Consider the following 26,155-nt stretch of genomic DNA (forward strand, 5'->3'; position numbering starts at 1 on the left):
ATAAGGCTTCTATTAAAAAAGTATAACTGTCGTTTAACTTACGCATATAAAAATATAATGGAATTAAAAACCTCGCTCCCTTTTTGAAGTTGGTTGATTAAATAGAATTTTCTAAAGCTATACAGTAAATCCTCGGCATTTTAATCTATTTGAAGCTTAGCATAAGCCCGAATAAGACGGATTACTTTTTCATAAGTTACCTCATCAAATATTTCACACGGGTGAGTGAAAGTGTACAGGCAATTCTTTTATTATTAAATTACATGTGACTGAAGTTCGTTTCAAATGCTTTTTCTCTTTTTTATAACCTCCAAAAAAAGTTAAGCCCCTATTTTCCTTCTTGCGTATGTAAATTACTTTTAAGATTCTTTCAGTGTAGTTGTATTTATAATTTATTATAAAGATTTTAACGTATTACGTGAATAAAAATACAATGGAACGTTAATTATGAAGCAGAAAAACGGTTGGAGCACTAAAAAAATCTTATTTTGAATAAGGAATAAGAAGCGTTATTATGTAACGGTTAATGAAGGTGATAAGCATAATTTATTTATTCCACCGGATTGGATTACATTAGGGCATTTTTCCTTACAGCTAAAGCGTTCATTGTGTAATTTCCTATTGTGATTATTCGGTTTTAGGATACCTGGGGAAAATTAAACATAACACATGAATTGGATTATTTCTTTAGTCGTTTAATAGTAATTATCGGTCGATTTACATAAAATTAGTGATTAACTAAATTTTATACAATGTAAATTTATACGTGTAAATCAACCACCAGCGAAGAGCAATGATCCCCAAGTTTTTATGGACTAAATTTCGTTTGTCTATCCAAGTAAATTAAAGATACGTGTAAATCAACCACCAGTGAAGAGCAATTATTCCCAAGTTTTTATGGACTAAATTTCGTTTGTCTATCCAAGTAAATTAAAGAAGAAAAGGGCAATACTAATCCTTAAAGTGTGTGACGTATTTCTACTAAATATACTTCTTTATACTATCTGCCCGCCCCGGATTTGTCCGGGTGTACTAATGAAAGAAATAAGACCAAAAATTTTATTGTAAGTTCTCCCTACTGCCATCTATCTCATTTACTTTTCTTTTATAAATTAACCCAATATTTTTATTTATTCGTACCATTTTTTCAAATATTTTCTTTCATACAAACCTTGTTCTAACAATTACAAACACAACAACAAAGAATTAGCCAAATAGGTGCAACCGTTCTGAAATGATTTTGTTTTATAAACTGCTGATAATGAGACTAGGGGGAAAGGGATTGTTAGCAATAGTGTTTGACAGCCCCGTTGCTAGCAATATGCCCTATTAGGTCGACTTCCACGTGGTTCCCCCTGGAAACTATCGTGAACAATTATTGCTGAATTCGTCACGACAGGCTGACTGACCTGCTTCATCCTCACACTGGTGCCCCGCCAGTGTATACCAATAGCACGGGTGGTGTTACAATTTCATTATCACCCATTAAAAAAAAATGAGACTGGTAGTCTGCATGCTAACAATCCCTTTCCCCCAGTTTATAGTATTAGATATATAAACAATAAATGCGAGTTAAATTTTAATGTGAATCCATTTTGCCCCCGCTCGGTGTGCCACGAGCCTGCTCGCCGGCCAGTCGGTAATAGAAATAAATCGGCACCGTATCTAACCCTTCCGACCTTACCGCGGTCACTTCACCCCGGGGACCTCGCGCACCGAAATTGTTACACATTTGCGTGCACAGAATTGAATGTTGAAAGGGTTGAATTACCTAGCACCGGAAAACCTTTTTAACGCCAAATCCTCGGCAACTTTTCAGTTGGACTTTAATGACTTTCGATAATGTGATATGATTGAAATTTAATATTTTATCATTTACTTTCGCTCGGTTAATATTGCCCTTAAAAGTTTACAGGGATCAAAAAAGTTTGTGTCCAAATTTTGTTTTATTACGGATCAAAATTTAATATCAACGCCTATTATAAAGCTAGCAAATCGAGCTCCTCTTCCAGTGACATTTTTTTTTAATGGATGAAAATGGAATGTTAACCCCGCCTACACTATCGGTATACGCTGACGAGACACCAGTGATAGATGTTAGGTGAGAATCAAAGCAAGTTAGTTTGACCCATCGTGAAAAATTCAACAAGAATTAATCACGATGGTTTCCAGGGGGAACCGCGGGGTGGCGTTGTTATCACTGTACCCTGTGACAACTATGGCCCTATTCGTGTCTATAAAGGATGGTTTCCATAAAGGTCATCAGGTTGTTTTCTATTCCAAGTTGCATAAGAAATGCATATTTTAATATGCGATCTTCTTTTGTTTCAGGTCTCGTATGTAACCTGAAGGATAGCTGACAACCACAGAGAGGGTTGACACCCCCAATACCAAAGGTAATTATAAATATTTTAATTGACTAAAAGTTTTTATTACTCAAATAGATTCGTTTACAGGCTCTTTTAAATCGTCACTTTTAAAATTATACTACTGGTTTTGTTAAATTATTATCTGCAGGGAAGGGGATTGTTAGTAATGCGAACTACCAGTCCCATTGCTAGCAATATACCCTGTTAATCGGTCTCCACGTGGTCCCCCCTGGAAACTATCCTGCTGAATTCCAGGTGTATTTATCACGATGGGCTAGCTATATATATATATATATATATAGGTGGTAGAGCCACGCTGTAATACCATATGGTATTGCAGCATGAATGGGCCGGCTCGACCGGGGAAGTACCACACCCTCACAGAATACCGACGCTAAGTGGCCGCACTTTTAGTGCGACCACATTCCGTATGGTGAGTGAGGGAGTCCGGAGGCCCATCCTATACCCATCCCCTTCCTTATCCTAAAATCCTCCCCCAACTCCGTCCCCCCATCTTTCAATGCCATGGCAGTGGAATTTAAAAAAAATAACGTACCCCAGGGAGGTACCAGCAGCCATGTTGCTGGAGAATCCTCCCTCGAGCAACCACGCTCGGGCTGCCCTGCGTATTCTGGGGGGGCAAAATTCCGCTCTATGGGACCAAGGGCAAACAGAGCAAGACTTCTGCGGCATCCCCTTTGCTCAATGTGAGCCTCTGTAATATTAGGGGAATTCATTCAAACCTGAACGCTGTCCACCACCACCTAGAAACGGCGCGGCCGGCATTGCTCTTCCTCACGGAGACACAGATATCCCCTCCTAACGAAACATCATACCTGACCTACCCGGGGTATAAGCTTGAACATTGTTTTGTTTCGCGTGCCGGTGTATGTGCGTATGTCAGAGAGGATATCTGCTGTCGACGCCTTGGGACTCTTGAAGGTACGGACCTGTCCATTCTATGGCTGCGCGTAGATTGCAATGACCATCCCCGCATCTATGCGTGCCTATACAGGTCCCACAGCGGTAACACTGAAACCGACCAACTAATTGAGCACGTCCAAATGGCTACAGATTCCCTGCTTGAGCAGATTCCTTCCGCTGAAGTCGTGATTGTTGGCGACTTTAATGCCCACCATGCCGAATGGCTTGGTTCGCGTACAACCGACTATGCGGGAAGATCTGTTCATGACTTTGCTTTGGCTTATGGTCTGACACAGCTTGTTTCCTCGCCTACGCGAATCCCTGATGTGTTGGACCATTCACCTTCACTGCTGGACCTTCTGCTGACCACCCACCCAGACAACTATGTGATCTCCGTCGAAGCCCCGCTTGGATCGTCGGATCACTGTTTGGTGCGGAGCGAAGTGCCTCTTACGAGTCCGACTCCACCTCGTTCTACGGGTAGACGTCGCATTTGGCACTACAGGTCGGCAGATTGGGATGAGATGCGGATTTTTTTCGCATCTTACCCATGGAGGCAGGTTTGCTTCACACTGGATGATCCCGACGCCATTGCCGATTCCATTGCTGATGTGGTGCTTCAGGGAATGGAATTATTTATTCCTAACTCTGTGGTGCCCGTCGGCGGGAAATCCCAGCCCTGGTATGGAGCCTCCTGTAGAACAGCATCTCGTCTGAAACAGGAGTGCTTCCTAACCTGGGCTAAAGGTGTGGCGTCGCGAGATCCTAACACCAGTGCTCTTAAAAAGAAGTATAACTCTGCCTCTAGGTCTTTCAAAAGAGTTATAGCCACAGCGAAGTCAGAGCATATTAGTAGAATTGGCAAGAGACTGGCTAGTTTGCCCTCTGGGACTCGAGCTTTCTGGTCTCTTGCCAAAGCTGCACAAGGGAATTTCTGTAAGTCATCTTTTCCACCTTTGCGCAGGGAGGATGACTCGTTGGCCCAGAACGCTAAAGAAAAGGCCGATCTTCTTGGATCCATCTTTGCGTCAAACTCGACATTGGATGACGGGGAGAAACCACCACCGACCATCACGTGTTGTAGGAGCTCTATGCCTGACATTAAATTCACGCATAGCTCAGTGCGTAGAGCACTTTTCTCCCTCGAAATCCATAAGTCGAGTGGGCCTGATGGTATTCCTCCAATTGTGCTTAGGACGTGCGCACCAGAGTTGGCTCCGGTTCTTACGCGTCTTTTTCGGCTTAGCTACTCATCGGGCATAGTCCCAAAGTTTTGGAAGACTGCTCTGGTGCATCCGATCCCTAAAAAGGGAGATCGCTCAGATCCAGCTAACTATAGGCCCATAGCTATCACTTCCTTATTCTCGAAGGTTATGGAATCCATCATTAACCGTCAACTGCTCCGGTACCTAGAAGAGCACCGGCTGATCTGTGATCGCCAGTATGGCTTTCGACAGGGACGTTCGGCCGGTGATCTTTTAGCTTACTTAACACACCGATGGGCAGTGGCAATCGAGAGTAAGGGAGAGGCCTTAGCAGTTAGTCTGGATATTGCGAAGGCCTTTGATCGGGTGTGGCATAGAGCGCTGCTTTCAAAGCTACCTTCATTTGGGTTGCCTGCGAGACTGTGCATTTGGGTCGCCAGTTTTCTCAAGGAACGTAGCATTAAGGTCGTAGTCGACGGTGCATGCTCTGATTTAAAGCCTTTGAATGCTGGTGTCCCGCAAGGCTGTGTACTATCTCCGACTCTGTTTCTTCTGCATATCAATGATATGTTACAGATAAGTAATATTCATTGCTATGCGGACGACAGTACAGGAGATACATTATATACCGGTCATGCAAAGATCTCGCGGGCACATACCGATGAGTGCCGGAATAGACTTGTGTCTGAAATCGAAACTTCACTCCATCAAGTTTCGATCTGGGGTGAACAAAATCTTGTCCAATTTAACCCCAAAAAGACACAAGTCTGCGCGTTTGGCGCAAAAAAGACGCCGTTTGTCGTATCTCCTCACTTTCAGGGCACTTCCCTTGATAAAAAGTCAAGTCTAGGAATTCTGGGCGTTGATATATCTTGCGACGTCCAGTTTTGCGGTCATCTGGAGGAGAAGGCTAAGATAGCTTCCAAAAAGTTAGGAGTGCTCAATAGGGTGAGACGATATTTCATGCCAGAACACCGCCTGAAATTATATAAAGCCCAAGTCAGGCCGCATATGGAATACTGTTCTCACCTGTGGGCAGGAGCGCCACAGTACCAACTCCTTCCGTTAGACCGCATTCAAAGTCGGGCGGCTCGAATTATCGATAGTCAACGCCTTACTGTCCGACTTGACCCATTGAAACTGCGCAGAGATGTTGCGTCTCTGTGCATCTTCTACCGAATTTATCATGGGGAGTGTTCTGAGGAATTGTTCGGATTGATACCTGCTGCTGATTTTCACCACTGTACAACCCGCCACAAACTAAAGTTTCATCCCAATCATCTGGACGAGTGGCGGTCTTCCACCGTGCGTTTTTCAAGGCACTTTCTTCCACGCACAACCATTCTTTGGAATCAACTTCCAGCAGCAGTATTTCCGAACCGATACGACAACATAACCTTCAAGAAAAGAGTATATTCCTTTTTAAAAGGCCGGCAGCACACCTGCAATGCCGCTGGTGTTGTGGGTGATCATGGGCGGCGGTAGTCACTTACCATCAGGTGAGCCGCATGCTCGTTTGCCCCCTGTGTTGTAAAAAAAAAAAAAAATATATATATATATATAATAATAAAATATTCAGTGATGCTCGCGCTCGCGTTACAACCGTTTTGCTCTTAAATTTTATGCATCCATAACCCAATTTCCCAGAAATATAACAAAAAAAGTCGTTCACTTTGTAGTTACATGGTACAACGTTGTAAAAAAAACAACTTTGTGATTGGGTTTAAATCAATGAAATCGTATACAATTTGGAGAAAAAATTATTCACATTTTGGTAAAAATGTAAAAAAGCATCTGGAAACCCTGCTGTCAAATCGTGGTGTCGCGTAATTTATTTATAAAAGATAAACCAACAATTTCTTCACAATAATTAAACAGACTAGATACAATGTTATAAATAAGCTTAAGGCTTTTTTTATACCACTGAGGTGGCAAACATGCATACGGTCCACCTGATGGTAAGCGGTTACTGTAGCCTATGGACGCCTGCAATACCAGATGTATTACGCGCTCGTTGCCAACCCTGAAGAAACCTCTTTACTCCCTTTTGAAGAAACCCATACTGTAGTCTCTTGGGAAAACCTCGGCAGGGAGCTCATTCCATAACCTGAGTGTTCGTGAGAGAAAACATCTCTAAAACCGCATTGTACGCAATCATCTAGGTATGAAAGTGAACTCCATGTCGATGACGAGCTGTACGATGATAGAAAGTGGCCGTGGGCATCATATTGAACAATTCCACTAAGCACAATCCATTGAGGGCTGGGCGAACACATCAATTAGAGGCATATATAGCTCTTACAGATACGTGTTAATGTATACTAAAGTAACAATTATACAGTTAGTGAAGACTCAATTATTGATCTATATTATTAATAAGCTTAAAAAATTTCAGTTAGGAATTACCAAAGATTTTGATAACAACGTTTATATCATGGTCAACGTTTATGGCTTGATTATAAGTTTATTCGGTTGATTACAAAATAAACACATTTCTACATTTTATTTTTTAATGGATAGAAAAAGCTCTTTGCTTCTCGTGTTGCAAGTATTCATGGGCGATGGTAGTCGCTTTCCATCGGGTAAACCGATTATCTACAATAAAAAAAAAACTTCATCACCTAAATTTTCCAGTCATTACACGCTAGAATGTCCTTATTATAAATTGGTAATATCCAATAACTATATATTGAGTTATTCTGAACATTGATGACCTCCCATTACGGAATCGCCCATACCAGTCGAACATCTATATTTATACGAGGGTAGATCGAAATATTCGCGGCCTAACACATAAATACTTGTCAATCCATCCTCGTAGCTGGTTCTTTTTCTTATATTATATATTCAATAGCCGGTATCTAATATATCTGTTATTGGACATATATATATATATATATATATATATATATATATATATATATATATATATATATATATATATATATATATATATATATATATATATACGTACACATATTACTATATATTACTAACACTTAGTCCTTACGCTCTGTTCTAACCACAGACGTAGTATAACGCTTGGGTACCTCTGTCCCATTCGTGTTTCTACCGTGAAGCAGTTGTATTTGCATGGCTCTGTTTCGGTTTAAAGGGTGGGATATGGCGTGAATTTACTGGGTACAGAGGAATAACATTCGAGTCCTCAGGAACGGCAACGCATGAGGGGTATCATGGGCGAAACAGTATACTCTGTTATGTCCATGGTACTGCTCATGTCTATAGGCAACGGTTACCATTTTCCATCAAGTGGGCCGTCAGCTTGTTTGCTATTCTAAGTTGTATAAAAAAAAATCAAGGATCTTACAATTCTTATTTATTTAGAAAATGGTTTCAGAGATGTTTTCTCCCACGAACACTCAGGTTATGGAATGAGCTCCCTGCCGAGGTTTTTCCAAGGGACTACAGCATGGGGTTCTTCAAAAGGGGGGTAAAGAGGTTTGTTCAGGGTCAGCAACGTGCGCGTAATACCTCTAGTATTGCAGGCGTTCATAAGCTACGGTAACCTCTTACCATCAGGTGGGCCGTATGCTTGTTTGCCACCTCAGTGGTATAAAAAAAAATTAGAAAACAATAATTTATCTCTAACCGCATGACAAATGACGCTTATTATATTCGGCTGGCAGAAACAATGTGGAACATAACTGTACTGAAGTATTGATGAATGTTCCCGTCAAGTGAAACCATTTCGGATTATCCATTTATCATTTCATTAACAAACCACGTAAGTAAGACGTTTGCCTTATTATATTTTATGTTGTATTAAAGAAAAACATGATGATTTTTAAGATCATTAAGTTGATATGTTTCGAAACATTCGAAAACAATTTTATTAAATCATTTTCAATGTTGATAACGGGGGAGGCTTATGTCCATCAGTGGATAGTTGACAGCTAATAAAAAATTATGAAAAATGCACTTACAGTTTTTTTTATGCAACTTAGAATGTCAAACAAGCTGACGTCCCACCTGATGGAAGGTGGTAACCATCGCCTATAGATATGAGCAGTACCATGGACATAAGAGAATATACTGTTTCGCCCATGATACCTCCGATGCGTTGCCATTCCCATACCCTGTAATTACTCTGTAAATATACCCTGTAAATTCACTGCCATATCCCACCCTTCAAACCGAAACACAGCAATACAAACGCAACTGCTTCACGGTTGAAACACGAATGGGACAGAGGTGTCCAAGCAAACTTCTTTTGTACAAAGTCTCCCTCTAGTTTTTATTTATTAATGTTTGTATTTTATTTGCAATTCAATACACATAACTTGACGTCTGGTCCCGGCATAGAATACCACTCCTTCCTTTCTCGTGGATGTCGTAAGAGACGACTAAGGGAGGGCAAGGGATAAGAAACAGCGTCCCTCTTAAAACATCTGTAAAGCCTAACTGCGGTTGCTAATCCGCCTGCCAAGCGTAGCAATTACTGGCAAAACCTCCCAAGAAGGAGACTTATGTTCATTAGTGGACATTTAATGATATTAATTCGGTCATATACAATTTATTTAATAACAAATTTTTGTTTATATAAATAAAAATTAAATGCCAAAATTACTTCAGAACGGCAGCACCTATTTGGATATATCTTAATATTTTTGTTGTGTTAATAATTGTCAGGATAAGATTTGTATGTAACTAACTTTTGAAAAAAACGCACCAAATAGTGAAATTTTTGAATTAAAAGAACTCCATATAAAAAAAATGAGTGAGAAAGAAGATATGATCCTGTTATCTTCATTTATACATTCGTTCCGATCCGAGAGATGTAACTAGTTGTCTATAGAAAAGAACTGGTGTAACAGATTTCAAATCAGAGTTCGTAAAACTATTATTTGTTGAGAACAGCCCGCAAGAAACTCGACAGTTACCCATTTAAATCTCTGTTAACATTATGTGTATTTATTTAAATGTACTATGTCTAACAGAAAAAAATATATAAAGGTAAGTATGTACTGTTACATCAACGGACTTATTCCTAGAAGGAAAGTTCGCGTGAAGTCAGTGAAGCGTCAGTTTATTTGCTATTCCAAGTTGAAAAATGTTCACACCGCACTCCGAAATATATTCGAACGAACCTTTTCCGTCGTCTGCCCGCAAAAACCCACAGACCAGTGGGAACCATTTGAGTTTTATATAAGAAAGCCACATGTGGTGTCACGCGTAGTACGGAAGCAATAAATATCGTCGGCTCACTCCAGCCCCGCTACGAAAACACGTGGAGAAAAACGCTCAAAGTAGCCATAAATCCTTCACGGAACTACAACTGTGACGACGGCTTACCGATATAAAGTATGGCTATATATATGTATAACATATATGTCTGTAAAATAATCCTCGCTTACTATCTTCCCGCTGTCGCCCTACGAGGTGGACAGAGTTTGTTATATTATTTATTTATTTATCTAAACATTTTATTCCATCAAAAACATAAAAAATAAACATATAAACAATTTAAGTGAAATACCTACCGTATTTCACTTGAATTGTTTATATGTTTATTTTTATGTCTTATAGTATATAAAATACAGATTAAAATATTTACATAAATAATATGTACAATTTTACTTAATTGACAAATATAACTAAAATCTATAAATAATACATGCCATATATATATATATATATATATATATATATATATATATATATATATATATATATATATATATATATATATATATATATATATATATATATATATATATATATATATATATATGGCACCCCCTCCAAAATCCAAAGAATTAAAAATATGTGAGTAGTACGTTTTGACCAACAAATGTAATACCCCTCTAGCCAGATCGCTACTGAAAACTGTCTCACAAACACGTACAGAGTTGCACGTCTGTACCATATATGGTCGCACACATTCAAGCAAAAAGTTAGAGGGCCGTGCCATGGTAACATAGACAATCTATAAATATTGACAGATAAATAAAAAACTTTACAAACTTTCATACGTAGGCCTTACTTTTTTATTTATTATTAAACTTATTCCGAGAAATGCAATTCTGTTTTGTCTATGGCAACGTTGTGCACTAATCACCAATAGGTGAGGTTCGTCGACAGCTTCTTTAACATTCCAAGATAAAAGTAAAATAGTAATTTATTACAAAACACACAACATATCTCCCTCTCTCTTTCTTACAATGTCTCTTACTCTTACATGGTAAATGTAACATAAACTAAATCAAATAACATTTGTAGTTTACCAAAAAGATTACAATTAACAGTTCAGTTACTTTATATGTATAATAGTTATCCTATGTTGATATATATTTAGTTATATTTATATATGTATCTTTGTATATATATATATATATATATATATATATTATTTATTTTATTATTTTTGAACCATATATATTATTCTTTATATACAAACTCTATAGACACTTTCTCCTTTCGAGTTCTCAAGGTTAACTTGACGACCCACTGAAACTGCGTAGAGATGTTGCATCTCTGTGCATCTTCTATTAAATTTATCATGGGGAGTGCTCTGAGGAATTGTTCGGATTGATACCTGCTGCTGATTTTCACCATCGTACAACCCGCCATAAACTAAAATTTCATCCCAACCATCTGGACGAGTGGCGGTCCTCCACCGTGCGTTTTTCAAGGCGCTTTTTTCCACGCACAACCACTCTTTGGAATCAACTTCCAGCAGCAGTATTTCCGAACCGATACGGCAACATAACCTTCAAGAAAGAGCATATTTCTTTTTAAAACGCCGGCAGCACACCTGCAATGCCGTTAGTGTTGTGGGTGATCATGAGCGGCGGTAGTCACTTACTACCAAGTGAGCCGCATGCACGTTTGTCCCCTGTGTTGTAAAAAAAAAAAGTCAACCCGTGTACATTTTTGTTATAACCTAATATCTATACTAATACAATACAAAATATTATTTGGACAAATTAATGATTACTGTATTAGTACCTTAACTTTTATTGTTTTTTTTTATATAATTTTGTGTCATTATACCGTATAGGGAAGAGCACTGCTTATCCTAAAGTACAGGATTTATTTATTTATTTAACTCTTTATTGCACCATAAATAAAAATATACAATGACAAGTAAATAATTCAAATGAAATACAGTAACATAAATACAGATTGAAGTATACACATAAAGGTACAAAAGGCGGTCTTATCGCTAGGGCAATCTCTTACAGACAACCTTTAGTTAAAGGAGAACAGATAGAAAAGGGCAGGTGGCGCAAGAGTGAATTAATAATTTTCGTGCATAAAATACAAAAACATGTAATGAACAAAAATATCAAATACATATAATTTATTAAACTACTTACTATAACAATATATACACACACACACACACGTACATACATATATATACATACATACATATACACATATAACATACATACAAAATACATAAACATACACATATAAATACATAAATTTACCTATTTAGGGAGCAGAGTTTTACCTATATTTAAAATGTAACATTTATTTTGAAATAAATTATTATTATTATTAATACAGATAAAAAGCAATACTTTCCAAGCACATAACGCCTGTACCTAACTGAGTCCGGTCTCTAGTATACCTAATATATTTCATCGAAGGCACACCGAAACTTGGGCGTGAAATTCTATTTACGCTTCTTACAGTGACCACAATATTTCACCCCGATACATCGACCGACTGTTGAATTATTTATCTATCGTGATGGAAATAAATTTATTTCGTTATCTCCACCCCACCATTTCTCGTTCGGACTGAGGCTATATCACACTCGTCGAGGGGATATGATCCAAATTATAATATATGGGTATTCATAAATTGTTCAGCTAATGAACTTAATATTTAATTTAAATATTAAATGAAGCTTAATAGTTTTTTTTTTTTTTTTTCTTTTTAAATGTATTTTAATTTTCGACTACCTAAATGATAAAATTGTACAAGAACCGGACTGTGAATGGCAATAAATATGGACTAAATTAGCCACTAACTGACTACTACGGTACAGGCCTGCGAGCATAGTGTAGTAATCACTGTATAATATAATAATAATAATATTTATTAAATCCAAAAATACATGTTTCAATTTTACATTTGTTCCCAAAACTTCACACTAGGATTCCCTGTGTCGTGAAGTCTTGGGCCCTCTTCTAATTACAAAACTTATTAACTAATATATGAACTTTAGTTACATAAAAAATTTATACATATTTTGTTGTGCAGATTTTTAACTACATTAAAGTTATTATTATTTTTTACATTTTACAAAAATTCTCATCTCCCCTCTTAAGGAGAGGAGATGGCAATTAACCCCCGGCAGAAGCACAGTCGGCCGAGGTTCAGGGCCCCAGGGAGAGAAACCGGCGTACAATGCGGGCTTATTATTATTATTATGAAGTATTCAGAATTGGAAAGAAGTCTTTACTAAATCTGTATTTATGTTATTGTATTTCACTTGAATTGTTCAATTGTCAATGTATATTTTTGTTTATGGTGCAGTAAATGGTTAAATAAATAAATAATAAATTCTAAATAAATACTGATAACTTTTTTACAAAATATTATTAGACAGATTGAATAAAAAAAAAAAATATTGTTCTAAGTATTTTTGTGCCTTTGCTTAGGTAAATTAGCCCTGTTTTAAAAAAAAACAGCAGACCCGCGTCACTTCGTACAATGTTTTTTTTATTTGTATCCCATGCAAACAGTTGATACTTTTTTATACTATAAAGCGACTAGATTTGTTACTATAAAGTTGCATAGATTTTCCAATTGTATCAATATTAGAACAGTGCTGACTCTTAAATACGTTGATGTAGTAACTCCACAGGTACTATCCTTAATATATATATTAATTTTTTATATTAACTTTCTCTGTCACAAACGTGTGATCCCGGCATAGAATGTGCCACCCTTTCCTTACCTGAACATAAGCCCCCTCCTTGGGGGGGGGGGGGGGGTTGCCAGTAATTGTTACGCTTAGCAGGCAGATTGGCAAACGCAGTTAGGCTTTAGAGATGTGTTAAAAGGGACGCTACTGCCTATCCCTTGCCGTCATTTAGCCGCCTTTTACGACACTTACGGGAAAGGAAGGGATGGCCTATTCTATACCGGGACCACACGGATTATTTTATTACTATTAATTTATTACTTTAAATTAAGGTAAGTGCGTAAAGGTTGTATTATAAAATATCATTTTTGTTAATTTATTTAATCTTCAATGAATTCGTATTTAAAAATAAATCCCCTTATTTGGGAAATTTAGATTCCATTATGAGGTATTCTTTCGAATACTTGCAACACTGAAAAATGGCGCTAATTCTTTTTCGAACGTTGTTTAAAAAAAATCGAGTCTGCTAATTTCATAGTTTGATACTCTATGCTCCATCCAGATAATGTAATCCCTTATCTTATTGAAATCCATTGTAATGTATTATCTTTGTATGTTTGTATATTGGCATATTCCCTCGGCTTTCCCTTTATGATAAACTAGCTATCTACTTAATAAGGATATATTGATTGATCGGAACAAAAGTTGTTCTCCAAATATTTATGTACGTATATGTGTGAGGGGGAGGGGGGAGCGTATGAGAATGTTTCATGGTTCCTTCCATTCTATTGGTTTTATTCTATTAAGACGCCAATTATAAAAAACTCACTTTCACATTTATAATATCTACAATATAGTCATGATTAAGGATGCAGTATCTCGACATTGTGTGAAAGAGATCCAGAGGGAGACTTTGTATAAAAGTCGATTGCTTGGGTACCTCTGTCCCATTCGAGTTTCAACCGTGAAGCAGTTGTGTTTGATTTCTGTGTTTCGGTTTGAAGGGTGGGATATGGCGAGAATTTACTGGGTACAGAGGAATAACACCTGAGACCTCAGGAATGACAACGCATGGGGGGTATCATGGACGAAACAGTATACTCTGTTATGTCCATGGCACTGCTCATGTCTTTAGGCGACGGTTACCTTTTCTATCAGGTGGGCCGTCAGCTTGTTTGCTATTCTAAGTTGTATAAAAAACAAAAAACAATTCGTTGTACAAGCGGTAGAACACGCAGAGTGAGCCAAAATCTCTCCTAAGACTTAAGGGTTCGATACATTTCTTTAAAAAAAAAATAATTCCCAATAACATTAAACGACTGGACCCCAACTCCAGGCGTATGTTGGACTTATTTCAAACATATCAGCCAGTTCGTTAGACGCGTGCGAGATAAGAATATCTAATTGGATATATTTCAGGCGAGCCAAGTCTGGGCTGCTATCGGATGCCAATTTAGCTTTCATTTGATTGCATCGCTAGCCCATTTGAGTTATTGATGTCGATTGTGATGTATGAGTAAACTAATAACCGAACGGTATAATTTATTATTCTATGTATTGTTTTTAGGGTTCCGCAATGAAATCGTACAATAGAACCGTTATGGTGTGATTTTGAACGTCCGTATGTCATTTCATTGTATTTGAATATTGTAGTAGATAGTATTTCATATAAAAATATCAATACATACATAAAAGAACACAATAGAACTCAAAATAATAATTTTTAGAATTTTTGTCTGTTTGCCTGTACGTTTTTGAATGCTAATCTCAGAAACGGCTTAACTGATTTGAATGCGGATCATTAATGCGTTGCGGTTTGCTCCACTTAATATTTATTGTTTGTTTTATTTCAATCGGTTCATAAATAAAAAAGTTATATCAATTTAATGAATGCCCACCTGTACGAAACCGGGGCGGGTTGCTAGTATTGTAAGTAAATTTAACTATATAACAGACTATAATATATGACCTGGAAAAAAAGTGTCACTAATTGGACAAGATAATGTTGGCTTAATTATTACCAGAGAAATAATACTAGTACATAAGAATGGACACTCAGGTTGTGGAATGAGCTCCCTGTCGAGGTTTTCCCAAAAGACTACAGCATGGAGTTCTTCAAAAGGGGGGTAAAGAGGTTCCTTTAGGGTCGACAACGCACGCGTAATACCTCTGGTATTGCAGGTGTTCATAGGCTACGGTAACCACTTACCATCAGGTGAGCCGTATGTGGGTTTGCCACCTCAGTGGTATAAAAAAAAAAGTTGGCCTTAGGATATGTTGTACATGGGAGCATGGGACTTCATAGTATAGCGAATGACAGAACTGTATTACATGTATGCTCTTGCGACGAACTACACAACCTCATTAAGAGATTGTTTTCAACTTTTTTTTGGCGTCAAGCAAACAGGCTAAGTACTACTAATATCTTTTTGGATTTGGAATAAGTTTTAGATATTTCTCAATAATGCTTAGTGTAATGTTTATGTCAAAATAGCCCAATAATCCAAATAAAGTGTGAAAGCGCTTTGTTTGTACATTTTAAAACACAGTCAGTCAAACTCGTGCTCGTGTCACTGTCACTCATAAGTATCACGAATTGATTCCGAAACTAGTCGCGCTTTTTCGATCAAATTACACGTACATTAAACCTGTAATTATTGTGTTAAAATATAATGTGTGCTTACTAAACGTTTACCCTTAAATTTTAAAACAGTTTATTATTTTTTATTGTCGCATGGTTTTTAAAATACCTATGATATGAAATGTGAAATTGAAATATAATTAGTAATGAAATAAACACTTTTTTATATGCTAATTTTATTTATAAATTCAAATAAATTTGTATCTACGCCGAACAAAAATCTATATGCAGATCATTTTATGTGCGGCACCCACGGTGCGTGGATGTAACTCGCACTTGACCGGTTTCGAGAGGGGATACGGTCACGTGATTCACTGCCTCGACCCAAACAAGGTTGTAAATCGATTTTAGGGCCAGCACTGACGAGGGACAATCTTCAACGTACCATTTACTCGACTGCCAATGGAAAAAGGAGGTTATTTTTTGCAACTTTCTGTTGTAAATTTAGTAATAGTAATAAATATCTAAAAAATATAAAAACTAAAAAAAAAAAGAAGTAAATTGTAATGATTATGAAATTTAATTATTGTTATGAAAGAGCGGTGTCTCCCAACACAAGCAATCTTTGCTTAACAGGAGATACCGAACCCTGTAATGTTACTAACTACCTTTGTATAAAGAAATAAATTTATTATTATTATTATTAAACTAAAGAAAGCTTGTACAATAGGTACTAGACTACTACGACGGTTCATTAAGAATAGCGCCCTCTAGCGTCAAGAAAACCTAAGCCGCTGTCGTTATATATGTATATAGGGAGTCAGTGGGTACAGGTGGCTCAGGACCATTCCTCATGGCAGTCTATAAGGGAGGTTAATGTCCAGCAGTGGACGTATCATAACTGAAATGATGATGCCATCAGGCATTAAGTCCGCCGTGGAGACACATTTTGCTGTACGTAAAAGTATAAATAAATTACGGATAGTATCTACGTCCCTTTCTACTTACTTGAAACAGGGGGGAAGGTATTGTTACCAATGCAGATTGGGATTGTTAACTCTCATAACTACCAATCCCCTCTCCCTCCACGCAGACGAGGTTATCATCCCAATATTATTTTATAAAAAAGGACTTGAAGCGTAAAAAAAATTATGAATGATTGTTTGTATATATATATATATATATATATATATATATATATATATATATATATATATATATATATATATATATATATATATATATGAGGGGTATGAAAAAATTGTTTAGGGGTGGGTCACCCTTATCATTGAGGGGTATGGAAAATAGATGTTGGCCGATTCTCAGACCTACCGAATATGCACACAAAATTTCATAAAAATCTGTAATGCCGTGTCGGAGGAGTTTGGTAACAAACACCGCGACACGATATGTATATTTATATACATATATATACATATATACATATATATATATATATATATATATATATAATATACCACACCGAATAACATATTCCCAGCTAACAATATGCAAACAGTCACGAAATTGCTCACACAGAATATGTTATGGGCGGGAATAAAAAATATTTCAGACCTTCCCTCATTTGGATTCTTTTAATTGTACATGTAAGCTACTTTATCTACTATTTATCTGGTATTAAGAAGTAATTATGTTTATTAATAGTTTGGGAAACCAAAGCATTTATCAGCGAATCCATGTGACCTGGATATCTGTACCTATCATTCCTACATAGCACATACGGGGCTACCACTCCACTATTATCCATTAAAAAAAAACTACGACGCTCCCATTTCTACATTAATCTACTTCTATTAATAAGTAATTTAAAATCCGCAAGACGTTATAATTAGCAAGTTTCCCAAATCCCCATTCCGTACTAAAAGGCGTCGCCTGAAATTCGTCTCCAGCGAATTCCTTACCTTCTTATTTTTGGCATTCTAAAGCTTCACCAACCATTACAGACTTTGAGAGCATCCCTTTGGACGCTGAAACTTTTTAATGGCACCAATAAAAGCGTAGATTGAAACGTGTCATCAAAATTTAATAGTCCGCCTCTGAGTGTTGCCAGTTGGAATAAAACAAAGAAGTCAATTAATTTTGAACGGTCGGTTAACCGGACCGCACGGGGCCAATTACAACTGTAGCGAGCACAAAACATTGGGGCGGGTTGGGTACTACTGCATACGTATAGAGTGGAAACTACAACTGATCCCGCTCGATTGTTCCTAAATTAATAATGTCAGCGGTAACCTGCAACTATGTGTGTTTATATATATATATATATATATATATATATATATATATATATATATATATATATATATATATATATATATATATATATATATATATATCATATTTCATTCAAATACATTTGTTTTTTATACCACTGAGGTGGCAAACAAGCCTACTGCCCACATGATGGTAAGCGGGTACCGTAGCCTATGAACGCCTGCAATACCAGAGGTATTACGCGCGCGTTGCCGACCCTGAAGAAACCTCTTTACCCCCCTTTTGAGAAACCCCATGCTGTAGTCTCTGAGAAAATTTAAATTTTTTTAAACATATCCAAAGATCTTCACACAAATATTTCTATACATACTATTAATATTTTTTTATTAATAATATTGATATAGTAATATTTTATATATATATAAATACGTATTTATTATATGTATATATTTAATAAAGAGCCGACAACCGATGGGTAAGAAAGGTTCTTGAGTGGCGACTCCGAACGGGAAACGCAGTGTAGGACGACACCCCACTGGATGGAGTGACGACCTCAAATGCATTGCAGGGAGGCAGTGGATACAGGTGGCTCAGGACCGTCCTTTATAGCAGTCTGTGAGGGAGGCCTATGTCCAACAGTGGACGGAGAATAGCTGAAATGATGTTGATGATTACACATTTATTTAATTAACATATTATATGTATGTTTATATTAGTGTAATATAGATAGATAGATAGATAGACAATTTATTTACATTACTTACAGCACACAAATTACAATAAAAAAAAAACCATACACGTAATACACAGCAAAAGAGACAAAAGAATAAAAATAAAAAAGCACAAATAAAAAAAAAATACAAAAACAAAATACATAATCTAACAATCTCCTTTGTTACCATTTCTTCATGCGTGTGCCATAGTAACACAAAATGGTCACAGCTCAGTTTATAATACATAAATATATTAAGTATTACTTTATATTTCCTCTATTCAATAATACACCGCCTACTTATTTCTCGGTTTGTCCAATGGTTGACTGGTAGAGAACACCGTCCGGTGTTAAGTCCGCCAAATGTACATAGAATTTATCTGTGCATTAGCTTAAAAAAAAATATAACATTAATAAAAAACAATATCGAAATAGACAATTCTAAACTAATTTAAGAAATTGTTTTGAAAAAAATTTTATAACCAATTACAAACAATATAATATAATAAAACGTAATGAAAAAAAAATGATCAAACATTTTCAGAATTAGCGAAAATATCGCATAAAATGCACACAAGAAATATAAACTGGAAAAATAAGAACGACATCGCTCGCCTACTGCGGTGTAACTATAGCAACAACTCTCTCTCTCTTACATAGATAATCAACTGAAATCTCCCTTTCTCTCTCTGTCTCTTATACATATAATAATAGCTTTACTCTCTCAACACCCCACCAATAAAAGTCGCTCGTTCTAACTCCCATAATATTTAAATTAATAAGCGGTATCGTTGACTTATTACGGTGACTCGAATTCTTCGGGATTCAATCGAGTCGATTATTCCGAATTGATTTTATGAACATTCTTTAGTATAATCGGATATGTAGAAAATCGAAAAAGTAAAATATTTAACTAGGGAATCGGATTAATTTTCGAGTTAAATAATTTCTTTCATTCAAAAAGGTTTCGATTCGATTATACTTTTGTGTATATTTTACGTTATTTTATTCGAATATGGACCGAATTAGTTAGTTTTCGAATGGCTTTTTTTTTTCGTTTAGGCATGAAGATGAAATAAAGATTCTAGAATTAATGATTTTTCTCCGCATTTGTATTTTATCGTAGGCTTATTGCAATTTGTTTTATTTAATAGAGACGGAACAGTTTTTTTTTTTTTTTAATGAATGATAATGGAATGTAAGCCCGCCTGCGCTAACGGTATTCGCTGGCGGGTACCAGTGAGGGATGATAGGTGAGAATAAACAAGCAGGTCAATTAGCCCACCGTGAGATATTCAACAGGATGGTTTCCAGGGAAGACCACGTGGAAGTCGACCTGATAGGGTATATTGCTAATAATGGGACTGGTAGTCCGCATTACTAACAATCCCTATCCCCCAAGATGGAATAGTAACCTCACATAACCTATCAGCGTACGCTATTAAAATACCAGTGAAGAATAGGTGAAGATATTAACTCAGTTGGCTCGCTGGGCACCAGAAATTAACAACGTTTTCCAATTGAGACCGCATGAAAGTCAATCTGATCTGAACATTTCCTAGCAATGGGACCTCTGTCCCCCACTACTAACAATTCTCCTCTATTCAAGATTGACGATTTTGTTTCAGATGCGAGGAGTGTGGTGGTTTGCGCTCGTGGCGCTTGTCACCGTCCTGGCTGAGACTGTAGAAGGTATTTTTTTCTACTACTAGTAATTCGACCCAGCTTCGCCCGGGTAGATAGAATTTTCAGAAATATTATAAATATATATAAAGCCTTTGTTCAAAAAAATTTTTTACCCAAAATTGGGATATGAATACCTAATCTGGCAACACTAAAGAGGACATAGCTTTCCATATTTTGCCGAGCATATCAGCATCAACGTGACAAAGAGCAAGCCTACCATACTTAATTGAATTAATTTATTAATTAACGGTATTTTAGATCTTCCGAGACTTTGTCGAAATATTATATTGACGCATAAAATTTCTGGCGTCTGCCAGATTCGAACACAAGACAATTGAAATCAAGGTGTGTACCGTTACTATGCCTCGACCTCTATCAACGACTGTAAATAAAACTGACATTAAAAAAGCAGCTGAAGCTATGAAATTTGTGTCTCTTTTATGAAAATTTGTGATAATATCGATCCAAAGGAATATCACCATTATCATTTCAGCCATTAACTGTCCACTGCTGGACATAAGCCTCCCCCATAGACTGCCATAAAAACGGTCCTGAGCCACCTGCATCCACTGACTCCCTGTAACGCATTTCAGGTCGTCACTCCATGTAGTAGGGGGCCGTTCTACACTACGTTTAGCCGTACGTGGTCACCACTCAAGAACCTAAAGAATATATTGAAATAAAAATAAAGCGACAACACCGCTTGCTCCATCAACATACTTCTATCTGTTCTCCTTTAACCAAAGGTTGTCTGTAAGAGATTGCCATAGCGATAAGACCGTCTTTTGTACCTTTATATGTATATTTTAATCTATACTCCATGCTAGTGTATTTCACTTGAATTGTTTATATGTCATTGTTTATTTTTATGTTTTTGCTGCAAAAAAGAGTTAAATAATAATAATAAATAATATACACTGCGAGGTTACCAGTTTGTGATGGATAGGTGAGGACGAAATCAGGCCAGTAGGCACTTTGTGATGAATTCACTAGGTATTAACTATAACCTCGTAAGAAGGGATTGTAAGCAAGACTAGCGACTTCATCACTAGCTCTGTACCCTGTCACATCAATCTCCACGCGGTACCCCCTGGAAACCATTGTGGTTTATTGTAAATAATTTCGTCATAATAGGCCAACTGACCTGCTTTCATTCTCACATATCATACCTCACTATAATATTCCATTATCACCCATTAAAAAAAATCTATATCATTATAGATAACAATATTCATAGATAACTATTCTATCGTGCTGAATTCCAGATGTATTAATCACGATAGGCTAACTGATCTGCCTCTTCATCCTCACCTACCATCACTCACTGTGCCCCGCCAGCGTATACGCTTAGCGCAGACGGAGTTACCATTCCATTATCATCCGTTAAAAATATATATATCCTATTTCCTGGCTAATTGTCCCAGTTACTACCAATCCCTTCTAAAGTAGACAATACCCCAGCCAACCTACTTCTACCTACGAACAAAACAAAATAGTCTATTTCGAGGCAAAACTTAGAGCAGATTTTCTTCATTTCACGAGTCTTTGTTTGTTTAAAACCGTGTACAGTAAACTATCCCTTTATCAAGCTTTGAACACGCCATAGCTAAGTGGACAGATTCTGTTTACTGTTGTCGACACCTCTAATTAAGCGGATTATATTTAGTTTGCATTTAGCGTCTGTAAATATGGTAATTCGCCTGGATTCTTACATGTAAATGGAACTACAAAATGACTTTCTAATCCTGGGGGCTCGATGGCAATAACAATATTTCTAATATCGAACAATTGTCGATGCAGGAGCATTGCTAGATCGGATATTCTTTTCCCAATTTTGAAGATGTGAAATGTTAAAAAAGTTTTCGAAGGTAAATAAAATGAGCGTAGAGAAATTAGAGTATTTTTTGGCAAGTTTGACAACTTTAAACTGTATAATAATTTATCATCCTCGTCATATCAGCCGTTAACTATTCAATGATAAACATAGGCCACCCTCAAAAATGGGGTTTCGTTAGTATTTGGCATGCTTGGCAGGCTAGTTGGTAACCAAAGTTAACCTTTGGTGATGTTTTAAGAAGAACGCTACAACCCATCTGTTGATCATTAAATTTCCTTAGTTGCCTCTTATGACACACATAGGAAAGGATCGAGTGGTCCAATCTATGCCGGGACCACACGGTAATAAAGTATATAAGTTACATAAATTCAGTAGAATACATGGTAACGAAAGTAGAAACATGATGTGAAAAAGTAAAACGTAGACAAGGTTTTTTTTTGTTATTTTTTTTTCATCTTAGTGGTTATATGACAAAGCGTAAAATCCGATATAATTTTATTATTAGATAAGGAGTCCTAAGTCCTCAGGGATAGCAACGCATGAGGGGTATCATGGGCGAAACAGTATACTCTGTTATGTCCATAATACTGTTCATGACTATAGGCGACGGCTACCACTTTCCATCAAGTGGGCCGTCAGCTTGTTTGCCATTCTAAGTTGTATAAAAAAAGGTTAAACAAAGTCATATCAATTTAGAGGTTTTTTTTTTTACATTTGTGTTAAATAATTACATCAGACAACACGCCCGTACAGACAAAACCTATTCCAATAAGTGGCCAATACGAAGGTATTTTGGAAGGATATCCTGCTCTGTTAGAAAGGTTTTTGTAATTTGTGTGAGTGTGCCGGTAATTAGGGTAAAGAAAAAGATGTAGGCAGTTCCGATATGTCATGGCAGTGATTTACAAGGAGAATGTGACTCAGCAAATCGTTGAGTTATATCGACTATTAAATTGGCGTTTTTTCTCGAATGTACGTCTATATAGATTGGAGAAAAAATCATATTTCAAGATAAAACCAGAGGGAGACTTATTTTAAAAGTTGAAACCTCAAATTCACGTATGATTCTTTCTTAAGGTATTAATTCTATAAGTCTTAAAGTACTAGTTCTGTAAGCACTGAGAATTATGCTATTTTTTTTTTTGTTTAAAGCCATTATAATCACTACTTGCTAATATTTGTGACGGGGGGGAAAAGGATTCTTAGTAATGGAGTTTGACAGCCCCATTGCTAGCAATATACCTTATTAGGTCGACCTCCACGTGATTCTTGTTGAATTCGTCACGATGGGCTAACTGACCTGCTTCATCCTCACCTATCATCCTTCACTGGTGCCCCGCCGGTGTATACCGATAGCGCGGGTGGGGTTACCATTCCATTATCATCCATTTTAAAAAAAAAAAATATTTGTGACGCTATAACTGTAATAATTATTAACTCACAAACAACAATTACCAATTTGGTTAATGTGGAACGTCGAGTTGTTTGCAATTCCAGAGGGAGACAAAAGTCGTTTGCTTAGGTACCTCTAACCCATTAGTGTTTCTACCGTGAAGCAGTTGTGTTTGCATGGCTGTGTTTCGGTTTGAAGGGTGAGATAAGGCAGTGAATTTACAAGGCACAGAGGAATAACACCTGAGTCCTGAGGAATGACAACGCATGGGAATATCATGGGCGAAACAGTATACTTTGTTATGTCCATGGTACTGCTCATGTCTATAGGCGACGGTTACAACTTTCCATCAGGTGGGCCGTCAGCTTGTTGACAGCTGATATGAATACAGGCTACTTCAGGACGAAGGAATAGGTTTAACTGTGTACTATTTATTATTATTCTTTCACAAAATCACTTTCATGTTCATATTATATGAATTTTACTTACGAATAAATCTCTAAAACCTTTTCACAACCGAACGCGCAGCCCCGAATTAGGCGTACGGAACAAAATACATTTCTTCGGATCATCAAAATGATACGGGTTACTTTTGTCCGTTGCATATTTTATACTTTTTGTTGTTTGCTATTTGTTTGTGAGGGAACACGCTCCGAAACGTATGTGGCTCGAACACCGACTATATAACTACTTTTGTAATTTATACGCGGCCAGATGTTACCAATGACTGTCTGCGGATTTTGTTATACGAATATTTTAGATTTCTCACATAAAGATTTCAATAATCCTGCACCAGCACCTCTTTCAAGGCACTTTATTCCACGCACAACCACTTTTTGGAATCAACTTCCAGCAGCAGTATTTCTGAACCGATACAACATTGTAACCTTCAAGAAAAAGCATATTCCTTTTTAAAAGGCCAGTAACACACCTGCGATGCCTCTCGTGTTGCGGGTGATCATGGGTGGCAGTGGTCACTTACCATCAGGTGAGCCGCATGCTCGTTTGCCCACTGTTTTGTAAAAAAAAATCGTCTTTATTCAAATACCATAGACTTGTTTACAAGCTGTTTTAAAAAGTCATCTTTTATGATCCTACCGCTAGGTTTGGAATGATAAGACACGTATCTACTGACAAGAATCCGCAAGGAACTTAACAAATCAACATGTAACATACACAACATGTAACATACACGACATGTAATATACATAACATGTGACGTAAACAACATGTAACATGTACATGTAACAACGTGTAACAAAGATTTAAGAGTAATTGGTGCATTATAAAAATTTATTAAATATACTATATCTAAAAAATATAGTTGTTTAAAAGCCCGTGCATGATCGACTAATGCCATGCACGTTTGTCATTCAAGTAATTGTTTATTCACACTTCAATTAAATACCTAAGCCTTAAATGTAACTACAATTTTATCAAACACAATGTTTTCAAAAACAAATTAAATATACGATACCTAAGCCTTTTGTTCCATTCCCGTAAGTGTCGTAAGAGGTGACTAACGAAGCTTAATGGTCCAGGGATGGACAGCAGCTTCTCTCTTAAAACATCATTAAATGTTAATTTTTTTTATGCGTGAAAATGGCATGGTTAGCCCGCCTGCGCTATCGGTATACACTAGCGGGGTACCAGTGAGCGGTGATAGGTGAGGATGAAAAGGCAGGTCAGTTAACCCATTGTAACGAATTCAATGATAAATTGATCTCGATAGTTTCTAGGGGAACCGCGTGGAGGTCGACCTGATAGGGTATATTGATAGCAATAGGGACTAAACTCCTCATTACTAACAATCCCATCCTCCCTCTAAACTATGGTTGCCATTCCGCCTGTTAAGCATGGCAACTACTAGCAAAATCCCCAAAAAGTAAACGCTCCCGTTCCTTATGGCAGTCTATAGGAAGGCCTATGTTCAGCAGTGGACAGATAACAGCTTAAATAATGATGATGATGATGATAAAGCCTTTTATTACTCGAAAAAAAGAACCATTACAAAAGTCGATTGCTTGGGTACCTCTGTCCCATTCGTGTTTCAACCGTGAAGCAGTTGTGTTTGCATGGCGACGGTTACCACTTTCCATCAGGTGGGCCAAATCAAATATTTTATAGCATTTTTTTACACCTTGAGTTACGTTACTAAAGTTTTAGTAAGGATCCCTAATCTTTTCAAGCAATAAATATAGCCTATGTTACTCAGGGTGAATGTAGCTTTCTAATGGTGAAAGAATTTTCGAAATCGGCAAAGTAGTTTTTGAGTTTATTCATTACAAACATAAACTCAAAAATACGAATCTTTCATCTTTATACTATTAGTGTAAATGTACGTGTAGATTGTACGTATTTGATATTT

At 36.9% G+C, this 26,155-nt stretch overlaps 1 protein-coding gene across 3 annotated transcripts in view; it reads left to right on the top strand.

Annotated features, from left to right (window-relative positions):
- LOC113521031 (Ig-like and fibronectin type-III domain-containing protein 1) overlaps positions 1-26,155 on the top strand; it is a 252,947-nt gene that overhangs the window by 159,861 nt on the left and 66,931 nt on the right. For all 3 annotated transcript variants that reach the window (XM_052895159.1, XM_052895161.1, XM_031908880.2), the window contains 2 exons: positions 2,332-2,396; positions 20,500-20,563. In XM_052895159.1, coding sequence (XP_052751119.1) covers positions 20,500-20,563 — 64 coding nt within the window. In that variant the 5' untranslated portion in view covers positions 2,332-2,396. The remainder of the gene's footprint in view (positions 1-2,331; positions 2,397-20,499; positions 20,564-26,155) is intronic.

This window comes from Galleria mellonella, unplaced genomic scaffold, assembly GCF_026898425.1.
Source record: "Galleria mellonella isolate WM207_F2 unplaced genomic scaffold, CSIRO_AGI_GalMel_v1 utg266, whole genome shotgun sequence".
In the NCBI taxonomy this organism is placed as follows: domain Eukaryota; kingdom Metazoa; phylum Arthropoda; class Insecta; order Lepidoptera; family Pyralidae; genus Galleria; species Galleria mellonella.